The 15668-nt window shown below is 37.6% G+C and overlaps 1 protein-coding gene across 5 annotated transcripts in view; it reads left to right on the top strand.

Annotated features, from left to right (window-relative positions):
* Rbcn-3B (WD repeat-containing protein Rbcn-3B) overlaps nt 1-15668 on the top strand; it is a 307575-nt gene that overhangs the window by 252181 nt on the left and 39726 nt on the right. For all 5 annotated transcript variants that reach the window (XM_068378881.1, XM_068378884.1, XM_068378883.1 and 2 more), the window contains one exon: nt 13987-14120. In XM_068378881.1, coding sequence (XP_068234982.1) covers nt 13987-14120 — 134 coding nt within the window. The remainder of the gene's footprint in view (nt 1-13986; nt 14121-15668) is intronic.

The raw sequence follows: 15668 nt of genomic DNA, 5'->3' as shown, positions 1-15668 counted from the left end.
ATTGTCTCAGTCGGAAAGGGCAAGTAATTCCAACCGAATGGACCCTCCACAAGGATGTGTGCAAGAGACTTTGGGCCACTTGGGGTCAACCAACCATAGATCTCTTTGCAACCTCGCTGACCAAGAGGCTTCCAATCTATTGCTCTCCAGTCCCGGACCCAGCAGCAATACATATAGATGCCTTCCTCCTAGATTGGTCACATCTGGATCTCTACGCATTCCCACCGTTCAAGATTGTCAACAAGGTACTGCAGAAGTTCACCTCTCACGAAGAGACAAGGTTGACGTTAGTTGCTCCCCTCTGGCCCACGAGAGAATGGTTCACCGAGGTACTTCGATGGTTAGTAGACGTTCCCAGAAGTCTTCCTCTAAGGGTAGACCTTCTACGTCAGCCACACGTAAAGAAGGTACTCCAAAGCCTCCACGCTCTTCGTCTGACTACCTTCAGACTATCGAAAGACTCTCGAGAGCTAGAGGCTTTTCGAAGGAGGCAGCCAGTGCGATTGCTAGAGCAAGGAGAGCGTCTACCATTAGAGTCTACCAATCGAAGTGGGAAGTCTTCCGAGACTGGTGCAAGTCAGTTTCTGTATCCTCGACCAGTACCTCTGTAGCTCAAATAGCTGATTTTCTCTTACACCTGAGAAAAGGACGATCCCTTTCAGCTCCCACTATCAAGGGCTACAGAAGCATGTTGGCATCGGTCTTCCGGCATAGAGGCTTAGATCTTTCCAACATAAAGATCTGCAAGACCTCCTTAAGTCTTTTGAGACCACCAAGGAGTGTCGTTTGGCTACCCCTGGATGGAATTTAGACATGGTACTAAGATTCCTCATGTCAGACAGGTTGGAGCCGTTACAATCAGCCTCCCTGAAAGATCTCACTTTAAAGACTCTTTTCCTGGTATGCTTAGCCTCGGCTAAAAGAGTCAGTGAGAGTCATGCCTTCAGCAAGAACATCGGATTTTCGTCGGAAAAAGCCACTTGTTCGCTGCAACTTGGTTTTCTAGCCAAAAATGAGCTGCCTTCTCGGCCTTGGCCTAAATCTTTCGATATTCCCAGCTTATCGGAGATCGTAGGCAATGAACTAAAAAGAGTCTTATGCCCTGTTAGAGCTCTTAAGTTCTATTTAAAGCGTACTAAACCTTTACGAGGCCAATCTGAAGCTTTATGGTGTTCAGTTAAGAAACCATCCTTGCCTATGTCAAAGAATGCTTGGTCATACTTTATCAGATTGTTAATACGAGAAGCTCATTCACATCTGAGTGAGGAAGACCGAACTTTGCTTAAGGTGAAGACGCACGAAGTTAGAGCTGTAGCAACTTCCGTGGCCTTTAAGCAAAATATATCTCTGCAAAGTATAATGGACGCAACCTATTGGAGAAGCAAGTCAGTGTTCGCGTCATTTTACTTGAAAGATGTCCAGTCTCTTTACGAGAACTGCTACACACTGGGACCATTCGTAGCAGCGAGTGCAGTAGTGGGTGAGGGCTCAACCACTACATTCCCTAATTCCATATCCTTTTAATCTGTCTCTTGAAATGTTGTTTTTTATGGGTTGTCCGGAAGGCTAAGAAGCCTTTCGCATCCTGGTTGATTTGGCGGGTGGTCAAAGTCATTTCTTGAGAGCGCCCAGATTAGGGGTTTGATGAGGTCCTGTTGTATGGGTTGCAGCCCTTGATACTTCAGCTCCTAGGGGTCTGTCAGCATCCTAAGAGGATCGCGAGGCTCCGTAAGGAAGACATACTTATAAGGCAGAGTAATCGTCTAAGTCGACTTCCTTACTAGGTACCTATTTATTTTGTTTTTGTTATTTTGATAACTTCTAAAATGAAATAAAAACTCTTAGCTCATAAGATGTAAACATATTTAACTGGTCTCTACCCACCACCCTGGGTGTGAATCAGCTATATATTCACCGGCTAAGTTAAATATTTAAAAATGATATTTTAATTATAAAATAAATTTTTGAATATACTTACCCGGTGAATATATAAATTAAACGACCCTCCCTTCCTCCCCAATAGAGACGCAGTGGGATGAGAAGAAATTGAGTCTTTGTTTACATCGAGAGTGGTATCTGGCCGACAGTTGGCGCTGGTGGGCACACCCGCAACCTGTATAGCGATCGCTGGCAAGTTTTTTGTACAGTTTTTTGTCTGTCGAGCAACAGAGTTGCAGCTATATATTCACCGGGTAAGTATATTCAAAAATTTATTTTATAATTAAAATATCATATTTCAGGTCATGTCATTATTCAGGACTTTCATGTTTCTCATATCTTGATAGTTATTTTTTATTTATTATCTACAATCTCAATGATCATAAAAGGCCTAGTTTCCATACAGGAAACCACTGTAATTCCCAATTGCTCTTTCAAGACTGAAGATGTCCTTACCCTTACATATTCAGACATTTCGTTATTTCTATACTTCATACCTTATTCTGTTGTGCTACTTTATAGTTTCAGCAGTTCATCTGGGTCACTTCCAGTTTTGCCTGTGTGCCATCCTTTTTTATGGATTTCTTTTTCTTTTCTTTCTATGTTTCCCTAAAGAAATCAATTTCTCCTGCAATCTGTTGGACTGGTGTTTGAGACCGACTCAGACTAAATAGTTAATACCGACACAAACTAAATAGTTTATAGTAGTGTCTACAACCTCACCATCCTTGTAAGCTATGGATGGGGGTGGGTTTGTGGGAGCCTATAGGTCTACCTACTGAGTTTTCTGCAGCCATTACCTGCCCCTCCCTCATCCAGCTTCATGGAGAGAGGCATAGACACGGATCATATGTATATATGGTCAGTTCCTATGGCATTGTCTTGTCCCGTGCTTCTTCCAGTCATGAGTGATCTTTAACCAAGTCACCTTATTATCTGAGATCTACTCCTTGCCCAATATTAACAGTATTCCCTTTCAAAATTGTGTCCCTGTTCTTACTCAACGCAATGGTCATTTCAGCTATGTATAGCATGCATAATTTTTGGGGTTTTTGGGGGACAAGTGCTAACGAGACTAGCCTACTATATAGGGAAAGCAGTCTCATGGTGCCATATGCCAACCATGCAGTGTTTATGTAATTTTTAAGTGATTTTGTTTCTCCCCTCCACTTACTGAGACTTTAATTCTTCACTTCTTGCGTATCACTCATACCAGCATTATCTGCAGTATAGTATTCATGCCAGCGTCTCTGGACGTGTTTTTTGTAGCGTTGTACTGCATGTTCTTTATAGAATTATCGCTATTGTTCACTGTCAGTTTAACAGTAACAGTACAGTACAGCACAGCATATAGACAATGTCCCCAAAAATTATTAAAGAAAACAGTAAGACAGAGATGATTACCATGAAGGTGAATAAAGAAAGTACTGAGACCTATGATCAAGGTACGCATATGTCAGACCAGGAAAAATTGTACATGTACAACCAGGATTTGAACGTTTCTCAAGAAAAAAGAAGAAATCAAATCAATTAATACTGTATTGTGAAAGGAGTGGTGACATAGAGGAAACAATGGCCATGTCTTCTTGATAACATAGAAAAAATGCTGCTTATCGGGGTCAATGAGAAGTAGTTACCAGGAAATACAATTACCAAGAACATTATTTGTTAAAAAAGCAAATATATTCTATACTATTCTTGTGAAAAATGAGCCACATGCATTAACTTATAGAAAAAGATGACCATGTGAAAAATGAGCCAGATGCATCAACAGACAGAAAAAGATGACCTTGTGAAAAAATGAGCCTGATACATCAACAGACAGAAAAAAATGACCTTGTGAAAAATGAGCCAGATACATCAACAGACAGAAAAAAATGACCTTGTGAAATATGAGCCAGATGCATCAACAGACAGAAAAAGATGACCTTGTGAAAAATGAGCCAGATGCATCAACAGACAGAAAAATATGACCATGTGAAAAATGAGCCAGATGCATCAACAGACGGAAAAAGATGACCTTGTGAAAAATGAGCCAGATACATCAACAGACAGAAAAGATGACCTAGTGAAAAATGAGCCTGATGAATCAACAGACAGAAAAAGATGACCTTGTGCAAAATGAGCCAGATACATCAACAGACAGAAAAAGATGACCTTGTGAAAAATGAGCCAGATGCATCAACAGACGGAAAAAGATGACCTTGTGAAAAATGAGCCAGATACATCAACAGACAGATAAAGATGACCTTGTGAAAAAATGAGCCTGATGCATCAACTGACAGAAAAAGATGACCTTGTGAAAAATGAGCCAGATGCATCAACAGACAGATAAATATGACCATGTGAAAAATGAACCAGATGCATCAACAGACAGAAAAAGATGACCTTGTGAAAAATGAGCCAGATGCATCAACAGACAGATAAATATGACCATGTGAAAAATGAGCCAGATGCATCAACAGACGGAAAAAGATGACCTTGTGAAAAATGAGCCAGATACATCAACAGACAGAAAAGATGACCTAGTGAAAAATGAGCCTGATGAATCAACAGACAGAAAAAGATGACCTTGTGAAAAATGAGCCAGATACATCAACAGACAGAAAAAGATGACCTTGTGAAAAATGAGCCAGATGCATCAACAGACGGAAAAAGATGACCTTGTGAAAAATGAGCCAGATGCATCAACAGACGGAAAAAGATGACCTTGTGAAAAATGAGCCAGATGCATCAACAGACATATAAAGATGACCTTGTGAAAAAATGAGCCTGATGCATCAACTGACAGAAAAAGATGACCTTGTGAAAAATGAGCCAGATGCATCAGCAGACAGAAAAAGATGACCTTGTGAAAAATGAGCCAGATGCATCAACAGACGGAAAAAGATGACCTTGTGAAAAATGAGCCAGATGCATCAACAGACAGAAAAAGATGACCTTGTGAAAAATGAGCCAGATGCATCAGCAGACAGAAAAAGATGACCTTGTGAAAAATGAGCCAGTGGCATCAACAGACAGATAAAGATGACTTATGTAAAAAATGAGCCAAATGCATCAACAGACAGAAAAAGATGACCTTGTGAAAAATGAGCCAGTGGCATCAACAGACAGATAAAGATGACTTTGTGAAAAATGAGCTAGATTCACCAGTAAATGTTCATCTGCGGCGAGATCAGTCTTATTTTGGAGGGTGTCCTGGAGGACCTTCATTATTGTACAAGAAAATGGAATACCTAGTCTTAAGCTCTTGAAAGACTGTCTAAACTTACTGTTCAATGTTAATGCCAGTGGGAATTGCAAAGCAAACTTCTCCTGGTGTATAACTCAGAGAATCCCCAAACCTTTAAAAGGTGCAGCGTGCAAAAGAAACAATTGCATTTCATGTAGAGATAAAAACAAGCCTTGGGTGAATTAGAAATAAGAAATATAAAAGTATTTTAAGATCAGTAAATAATGTTCAAATAGATGTAATGTATAAACTATGAAGAGAGACTTCTGTCAATCTGTTTAAAAGAATTATTTGCAGCAGATTTGAATTAACAAAGTTCCACCAATTTTACTGCCATTTTAGGAAGATCATTCCACAATCTTATCACAGCTGGAATAAAACTTCTAGAGTACTGTGTAATCTTGAGCCTTATGATGAAGGCATGACTTAGAATTAATTGCATACCTAGTACAGTACTACATACATGATGGTACAGTTTGGCAAGATCTAAATGCAAGGGATTATCAGAGTTATAAAAATTCTTACGCAACATTCATAAAGAGCTACTTCGACCTACTTACTTTTAGTTTTGTTAAGGTTCAACTTCATGCCCCCATAATTTGCACCATGCACTAATTTTAGCTAGATCTCCCAACAACACCAGATCTATATTCAGGAGATGGAATTGATGCAAAGAGAGTATCATCATCTGCAAATTAAACAAGCTTTCTTTCTGGGCCAATCAAATATATTGTCATGCATCTGTAATATGAAAAGTTATGACCCAAAAGCACTATCCTGATGAACACCAGATGTTACATTCCTATAGTCACAATGGTACCAATCAACAACTGCTTTGGAGTCTATTACTTGAAAATTCAATAACAGTGCTAAGTAATAGAAACATGGGTCTAAACTCTTGATGATCTCCTTGGTTCTTTGACTCTTAATTCTGATCTAGGAGATTACCATAAGCCTGTAGACACGGTTATTGATAGTTTTAACAACACCATGTTGGGATGTATTAGATAGGGTTTGGTGATAACATTAGTGCTTCCATTCCTAGCAATAGTTCAGGTACCATGTTTCTTAGCACTTCATTCGTGAGAAAGACTAATGTAAAAGCTGGGGCTAGTTTTTCCAAAAGTTGGAATTTTTGAGATTCCATTCGGTGCTTTCCCCCATAGCTCTTTTTCCTTCGATGATTTTTATAATTGTCAAGACAAATCAAATGCAGTTTTTAAAATTCTTTAACTTATCATAGACATAATAAAAAATACCGTTTTGCACGATTAAGAATATAAATAGGTGAAAAGAACTCGAAAGGATAATTATGCCTCGGAGGGTGAATCTCCTTGCGCATTTTTACTGAAGATTTTTACAAAGGTAAACCTTGCAAAGATGTTAAGTTCAAAATGATACAGCATATTTATTGATGTTTGCTCATTCAGTAGAATCTTCTCAAACCTGATATACCTCTCATTTTCCAGGAATCAAATGATTAAGGATGATATTAATAGATTAAGAGGAAAGGTATCAAAAGTGCCTTTATATGCAAATTTTTATGTATTGTTAGACTCAATTAAGTGATTGCAAAATGTCAGTTTACAAATAGGTCAGTCATTTAGCCTATTGATATCTGTAGATAAAGCAAATTTACTGGAACCAACAGTAAATTTTGATAAGGTGTGAAATCTTCTATGATTAATTCTGATTATTATTGGGGCTTCTTGAAGTATTCATTTCATCAAAGTTAATTGTTAATGCACAGAACCTAGTTAAAATCTTATTATGCCAATCTTGTTAACTCTCAGAAAACGTGGTTTATGTATAGTACTGTGTAGTTTTATAATTTAATCAGAAATACTGTGCACGAAAAGTTTTACAAATTTCACTAGACCTGTAGGCAAGGTAATACAAATTTGTAAATTTTGGATTGCAGGAGTGAGAATTCCCATGGACTTTCTTCCTCTCTTAGTCCGCAAAGCTGCTTTCTATCTTCATCTTCTCTGATGTCTGCTCTCTCTTTCTTGTAGTTCTTGGACCTAGTAACTGCATGGCAGGAGATAGACAATCTCCTGCATTCCTTGAAGGTTCCCTTTACACCTGGCTTGGGTGACATCAATTTCAGTCAGGTGACTCTCGCTGATGGGTATCTGTCCATTTCCAAAGACAATATAGTAGGCAATGGGCTGACCTCTGGAGGGGTCCTGTAAGGTCAAACAGACCTTCTGCTACTTGACTACAGGACTTGACTGGACTGGATATGATTGACTCATGCAGAGACTTAACTACTTTTTTATGGTAGGTTTCAAGGTGTGTCCAAGATGGTGTCTTAAAATGCCGGCTTGCACTGTTCACCGGTTACTCCCGGCGACGCTTTCATTCGAAAGTAATTTTGATGTTTATGGGGCTGCACCAGCGTCATTATTAATGGCTTATTTCATCTTGTGCAAAGCTGCTTTGTTTACAATAACAACTTCCGGGCACTCGATTCGACTCTCTCTATTACATGTTTTTCTCTGTCTTATTGTACTTGTTTAAAGGTCGCTCATGAGTGGCAGAGGCAAGGGACAGTGACTTTGCCCTAGCAAGCAGGACAATGCCCTAGAGACTGGCCATATATTATATGATCAGCACCCAAGCCTCCTCTCCACCCTAGCTAGGACCAGGGAGGGCCAGGCAGTGGCTACTGATGACTCAGCAGATAGACCTATAGGCTCCCCCAAACCCCCCCAACCTTAGCTCACAAGGATGGTAAGGTTGCAGACACTAATGACACTAACGAGTCTGAGCGGGACTCGAACCCCCGACTGGCAAACACCAAGCAGAAATGCTACCAATCAGGCCACAGCAACCTATAATATAATTCGCCTCTCTCTCTCTCTCTCTCTCTCTCTCTCTCTCTCTCTCTCTCTCTCTCTCTCTCTCTCTCTCTCTCTCTCTCTCTCAATTAAATAAATCTATTCATGACAAAGGTTTTCGTGAAAATTAAGATACATGGCTTGTCTAATTGAAGGTTGATAGGGGAAAGTATCAGCCATTCCTATAGGAGGAGCCCAGAGGAAACTACTTTCTTTGCAATGGCTAATCAAATTACAAACTTGCCTTCGACACGTGAAGCAAAAATAATAAGGACCATTTTCGCCAACAATAAATCCCATGCGTAACTCAAAAGAAGACATTGCAAAGTGAAGAAGACATCCCCTTTACTATATTAATCGGTTTCCTATATTAACACAAACTCATGAAGTTAGCACAACCAGCGACAAAAGAACTGGAAGACAAAGGGTATATTTACCTAAACAGCAGCATTGCCATGCACCACCATATAATTTCTATACAACAGCGGTAAGACTATTACAAAAAAAAAAAAAACAGGAATTTTTTTAAGTTTTACAGTAGACATAGACAGTTAGCCAGCTTTAAGAGAGATACAATATGAACACCAGGTGAATACTGAAATAAATAATTTTATCATGAAAATTCTGTTTTTTCCTGTTTTGACTTGGAATTTTGGAAATTCAGATAAATGCATTTTTGTCTAGGAGAACGGCTATATATCATGTTTCAAATGTTTTTTTTAATGAAAATAATACTAAAAAGCCTTTTTATATTTACACAAGCAAGTTCAGTCCCTTACAGAATCCTCTCCTGACATGGTTACTTATTTTTTTTTACTTATTCTTCAAAAATTCTTTGGAAACCTATTTATTTTAGTACACTAGATACAGTAATTCCTCCATTGTCTATGATTTCATGAATAGATTATCAGTATTTTTATCTTCTTTGTCTACATCTTTTCCCACTTCTATGTGGGGTCGATGTTTCTGGTCATCTTTCTCCATCTACCTCTGTCCCATACCTCATCACCGGTTAATCCCTTTGATCGAAGGTCATCCTTGATACAGTACACCCACCTTTGTTTTGGTCTCCCTCTCCTTCTCGTTTTTTTATATGCTCTCTTATTCATAAATAAAAGTTTGCTGAACGTCTCTAAGGTATGTTTTCCTGTCTTTGTTTGCTTGTTTATACACTGTATTTACAATTTTTTATGTTATGTTTATGCTTAATGATGCATAAAGTGTCAAAGACAATAACTAAATATGTCAAAAGCAAAAACAATTACCCAGAAAAAAAAAACAGAAAATATCAAGCAGCCTTGTCTTTTTTATGTGAGTATATTTAGTACAGTTAGGTACTCCTTGTTTAACGACAGGGTTCCGTTCCAGCTACCTCATCGTTAAGCGATTATTCGTTAAGCGATTATTCGTTAAGCGAGCTATTCTCTTTATTTCGACTTATAGGATTAATTTTCAGTAATATACACAGAACTACTGAATAACTGTTCTTTACAAAATGCTCTCTCTCTCTCTCTCTCTCTCTCTCTCTCTCTCTCTCTCTCTCTCTCTCTCTCTCTCTCTCTCTCTCTCTCTCTCTCTCTCTCTCTCTCTCTCTCTCTCAAATCCTACATCCTTTTTGCTTATATGAGCTTTTCATTTGTACTAAGAAATTTAATCTGATCACCAACGTACTTTCTACACACTCCTCACAAGATTTCCAGAGAAAAATTGTCACGAGCACAAAGCACAAAGAGAATGCAGAACAAGATACTCCAAAAACAATTCCTATGTACAATCTGAAGCAGCAGACTGACTCGGGTTCCAGTAATCAATTGAGCAACTACTATATCAATTAGGCTACATCTATATCTACAATATGCCAGAAATAGGAATAATTGTGCCTCACACTTTCTCGCCATTCAGGCAAATACCTATTATCTTTCTTTATCACAATAACCCCATAAGGAGATACAGTACATCCTCAGAAACTCGCTCTGAAACAGAGTTATAGAAAAATAATCCAAATTTAAAATCTCATCCTGAACATCTGCAAATTTCTTCAAATATGCTCATATTAACAGCACTTCCCCTATTCAGAACAGGGAGGATGACCTTGTTGCCTACTCCTATGGTTTCGGATGTGGTTTAGTGATGACATTTACTGAAGACACCACTATGGTTTGCCCTACCACCATTGGTTCATGGTTTTACTTCATATTATCAAGGGATAACAAATATCTAAAACCAATTATCTGGACCTAACCTCATTTAGATAACCGGCAACATAAAGTAACCGATAAATAGATTAACAAATATTTGAAGTTAAAACCTTCAAATTAATCATATAATTCTTTTGATACCACCTGTGTCAAAAGTTTATAATAATCTGTAATTTATAATAATCTGTAATTTCCTTGCTGATGAGTAACAAGGCAAGAAACAGATCATAATCCAGGACTAGATTGGCAATGATCCATGTAGACTTTATTAGGATGAAAGGCTTCTGCACTAAACAGTTACTTGAATTACCTGACTTACTTTGAATTTGGGATAATTAATATATCTTGCCCATCTTGAGCCATGTATCTTAAGTAAATTTTCTGGATATTATTCAATAGTTTATCTTAAATACTAAATTTTTATTCTTCATTTAAATGATTTATTTTAAAGATGTTACTAAAAAATTTCCCAATACTACTTGCTACGTATGGGAACTGATGTTCATGAGATGAAGAAACTCATTTAAGCAAGTGAGGTACTAATCCCTACATTTACCCATAAGATAGAAAGTAATATGTGCTAGTGGCCAAACTTGCAAGTGAACTCTGCACATAGCTATTCAAACAAGATACAATGGAACAGACTTAGCTATTTGTTTTTAAAAAAGAAACCATTTCGCCCAAGGTAACATACAATTTGCCACACTACCAAAAAAACAATAAGAGCTGTAAAGTGCACTTATCTCATGAAAGTAGTGAAAAATAACTTAAATACCGTCTCTGCACGTGAGGGGTAAGCGTTGGTTTAGAGACCATTAGTTTACTGAGAGGAGGTATATAAGGATTTATGCTATCATCTCAGCTTTTTGCCTCATAAATTCTAGGTGTCTAAAAGAATGGTTAGAAATGCTGGGGTAAGATGATTTTGCAGCAGAAGGGCAAAAGCAAGTAAATAATTTGTCTCTATGAGAGCATCTCAAGCCTGGGAGGTACTGTGTACCACAATGAATACAAAGGCTGGAGTGACATTTTTGTCTCATTCCTTTTATAAGAAAGTAGCCTAGGCTTCTTTGTTAGTGATTAGTCTTATGCAAGTCAAAACATATTTTAAGGTACAGTATAGGCCTAAAGTCTAAATGAAACCATAATTACCAGCCATTCTTAGTGATACTGTAGTGATGATGATTTAGCATTATTCTCGACAGAAGTCGGAAATAAAGAGGTATATACTGCATAGTCTGAGAAGCAGGTGTCTCCTAATACTTTGAGGAAAGAACTGCCTCAGAACTTATTTTAAACAATTTAATAAGGAGTTATTAGTGTTAAAATTTAAAATGGATATATTCAACATATTCAAAATATCCCCCAACTGGCACTTTATTATTTGTCTTGACTATATTTCTGAATAGAAATAACTGTCTTTAAGTCTCCTTCATAGTAAGACTTATAACAGTAATAAAACCTCAAGTATTGATAGTTAAACAGCTAATGTAAACCTGTCGGGAGCTAGTGGCTGTGCTTGCAGGCGAATGAAATGCAGTGCCATCTAAAACATGATCCAACCAATCAGCTTTAGCTGTAACATCACTGACAATACTGTATTAAACAGCTAAGAGAATCCTACAATCTGAAATGTCCTCAACAAATGAAAAACGTGGTTGTTTAAGTGCTTACTTTAGGGAGAGTAGGGATACAGTATAAGGATCCAGACTTCCAACTTGGTCTTTTGCCTTACAATGTAGTTTTCCTAGGAATGTAGGAATGCAAGGTTTTAGAAGCTGAAAGAGCCAAAGCAATTAAAGAAATTAAGGCTCTGTGAGTAGATCCTGACTCTACAAAGTGCAGTGAACATTCAGAACCCTTACTAAGTGAAACATAATAACCACTTGAATCAACTATGTAAGCCAGGTTAGAGCAAGCAACTGGGTAGGTAAGATAAACTTACTGCCTACAAGCAAAGATTCACTGTCCCTCGTAGACTTAACAAAGGAAGGTAAATAAGTTTAAAGCTACTAAGGCTTATCACTAACAACACTTGATTGGTTAAGTGTGTATTTGGCATGTCATACAATCATCAACTCTGATATTAGCAACTAACCTAGTCTTCTCTTGATTTTCCATTGAACTAAAAAAAAATGTTCTATTACCCCTTGAACTTGAAATATTCTTTTCCTGAAAGAAACGGTGAGGCAAACACACTCCTTGCAGTGGTTAATAAAAAAGGGTTATCCTTATGCAGGAACGGTAACATCCAGAGAAAAACACTTTGAAACACAATAATACTTATCACAATCCGGAAGGGGATACATCTGGCGATTACCTATGAGACAGAAAATCTGTAAGAGTGAAGACCATGACACTTCACTTCTTGCCATTAACTGCTAGTGTCTCATTACTTTACTGGAGGCATGTTTCTATTGAAAGAAGAGAAAATGGTAAACTGTTTAATCAGTTTTAGTGGTAAATGTTGATGAACCAAGCTTTTTGAAAATAAGCAATATGAACATCAGGTGAGTATAGAAATAGATTTCATTGTTGAAAAATTCCCTTTTTTATGTCTAGTCGTGTTATGCTCTGTATTTTTTAGCAAAAGGTAAATCAACTTTTGTTAGTGATTTCATGGTCTCTCCCTTTGTCATCTCTTTTTCATCCCCTCATGAGGAGAACCTTCTCTTTTACCTTTTTTTTTTATTGGATTTGAGTTTGTATCCAAAGAATTAACTGCATGCACTCTTTACCATTGAGGCCCTTTCTCAGAACTTGCATATGGAAGATGCTGATGTTAGATAATACAGTTGCTTTTTGTTTCTGCTAATTCACAATAAGATCTTACTTTGAGATGTCTGAGGCTGAATCCTCTTTTGTTAAAGGTCAACCCATGAGGTATGTGCTCTTTCCTCTTCGTCTTCCATGGTTATCCAGTATTATTTAAAGAGTGCTTCAATTCATCAAGCAGATACATAAAGGTGCCATTCTAATTGTACCAGATTCTGCATTAGAGATATGAGCACATGTATTTGAATAATTCATTTATTTCTGGTCAATTGTAACTATGGGGTATGTTTTACCATCAGGAATAGTTTGTGTGGATTCTTCCACATCCGTCTGATCTTCTCTAGATGTCTTTTGTTAGTCATAACTGGTAAAGTATTTAATAGATGCATTTATACATCAGTGTCTTCACTTACTTAGTGCAAGGTGTTGGCAGCTATAATGACCCTTATATGGAACTTTAGAATCTTATTACAATATGTGAAGGCCCAACCCTTCTGGCTATATGTGTTTGATATCCTATCTTAATGCCCTCATTCCCCATACTTACCTCACCAGTACTACTAAGGACTGGTGTACTTTACATCACCCTCCTTCCTTAAGTAATCATAGTGTTATACCCTCTCTCCTTTCCCCCTTCTTACATACATTTCATCATGCTAAATGGAATTACATGTGATGTTTACTGTTATCTTAATGTCTGAGTATGCGTAACACTCTTTAGTCTTGATCAGAACAAGATGATATGACTGAGCTATCAATCCCATAAATAAAGCTTTTTATGATTAATCTGTTTGTAAGGGAAAATGTGTTTTGCATTATAAAGTCTATTTTTCCTAGTAAATGCATTGTGCCTAACATTTTTCATTTGACTTGCATTTAACAGTACCTTGGAAAATTTCTGCAAATATTTTGAAAGCATAATACTGAACGAGAAGTCTAGGTTCTTTGTTATCGTACTGTTATTTCATCAGCTCTTTACATAATTTCGAAATATTTGCAGGCAAGGCATTAGCTTATTTAGTGTTGGCTACTGGAAGTTCAAAGCTACCAGCACATACTCCTCTTAGACGAGCTGCTATTGATCTCATTGGACGAGGATTTCCTGTCTGGGAGCCGTATTTGGATGTTGCAAAGGTTTGTGTTGTAGCTGTTTACCCAGTTTCAGTGTAGATATAGTCTATGTTAAAAAGGTTTTATAATTTGCATACCTACATGTCATTATACATCCTAATGAATTTAACCTAAATCCTAAGGAGATATAAAACTTGTCAATTGTAAAATATAAATTTTGGTTTACCTGGGTTGAGTTAAATGATGATTTTCTTTTGTTTACTGTACATTTACTTTTCATGCAAATCCTATTTTGATTTCAATCTGAATGTAAATAATTGCATTTTTTAATGACTATATATTTAGAATTTAAAAAAATAATAGCTCAAAGGTGTGCTCAAGAATTAGCTGAAAGCAATGATTTCTTGAATCCTTCAATTCTAATAAAGATTTGTAAATTCTTTTTCTATCATTAAAAAAATTGTAAGAGGGAAAAAATGTATCATAAAACAGAAAATGTAAAAGTTAACAATATTGTCTAAAGTTGTCTTAGTTCCTGAAGTATTCCTAGATTTGCATCAATCAAAATACTCATGTTACTGTCTCAAACAGATTATTGGGTGTCTGCCTCTTGAAAGCTAAGATAGACAATCTAGAGGACCCAAAAAGCCATTTTTCTGTTTAGATATGATGAACAGTTCCCTTGCAGTTAACTAAAGCACATGTGGGCTTGGGTGAATCACTAAGGATAGAAGTTGTCTGAAAAGATTATTCATGTAAGACAACCTTCTTGGACAATCTTTCAATAGAGATGATTGACTAGTAAACCACCCCCTCTGAGGCCAAAGGGGAGCCACCATTGTCATCCTGCTTTTTGAAGACGCCCTGAACTAGTTTATCACCACCCGAATCATAGAGAACGGGAAATGCGTGAAGGTCCATGTTTGACCAGTTCTGTAACATGCCAAGGGACCCAGAACCTGTGAGGAAAAGACCTCTATCTTTCTGCAGAGGGAGGTCACAAACATGTTTGCATTCAAGCTTTCCCACTAGCTCCAAATTTCTATACACACCAGTGGATGGAGAGACCACTCGTTGGGCAGTACTTGTTGCTTGCAGCGTAACTGAAGGGCAAGTAGGTTCCATTTCACAGAGATAAATTGTGGTAGAAGGTGGATTTCCCTCAGCTCTGCCCAAGATAACAGTACTGTACTTTTGCTGTGTAGAACAATAACTCTGATCTTGTGCCTTCCTGCTTTCAAATGTAAGCCAGTGCTGTTGTGTTTTGTGTAAAAACCACATCACACATCGCCATCATCAGCAACTCCTGAGCTTTATGGGCCTTGAGTACTGCTAACAGCTCCAGGCACTTTATGTCAAGGCAAGATTTCCTTTCTGACCATATCCCAAATAGGTGAAGGTACTTCATGGTAGCACCCTACCCGTCTTTGGATGCATTGGTGAAAAAAAAAGGTCCAGTACCCTTTCCTTCAATGAAATTCGCTGAGCTTTGCCAAAAAAAAAAAAAAAAAAGAGGATCTTCCCGCCATCCAGCTGGATCCAGCTGGCACTGAATCAGGAGAATATAAGTGGTGTACTAATCAGAAACCCTATCCAAATGATGGTTGAGAT

The sequence above is a fragment of the Palaemon carinicauda genome, chromosome 8 (assembly GCF_036898095.1).
Source record: "Palaemon carinicauda isolate YSFRI2023 chromosome 8, ASM3689809v2, whole genome shotgun sequence".
In the NCBI taxonomy this organism is placed as follows: Eukaryota; Metazoa; Arthropoda; class Malacostraca; order Decapoda; family Palaemonidae; genus Palaemon; species Palaemon carinicauda.
The sequence above is the reverse complement of the archived record's forward strand: the minus strand, read 5'-3'. Positions and strand labels throughout refer to the sequence as shown.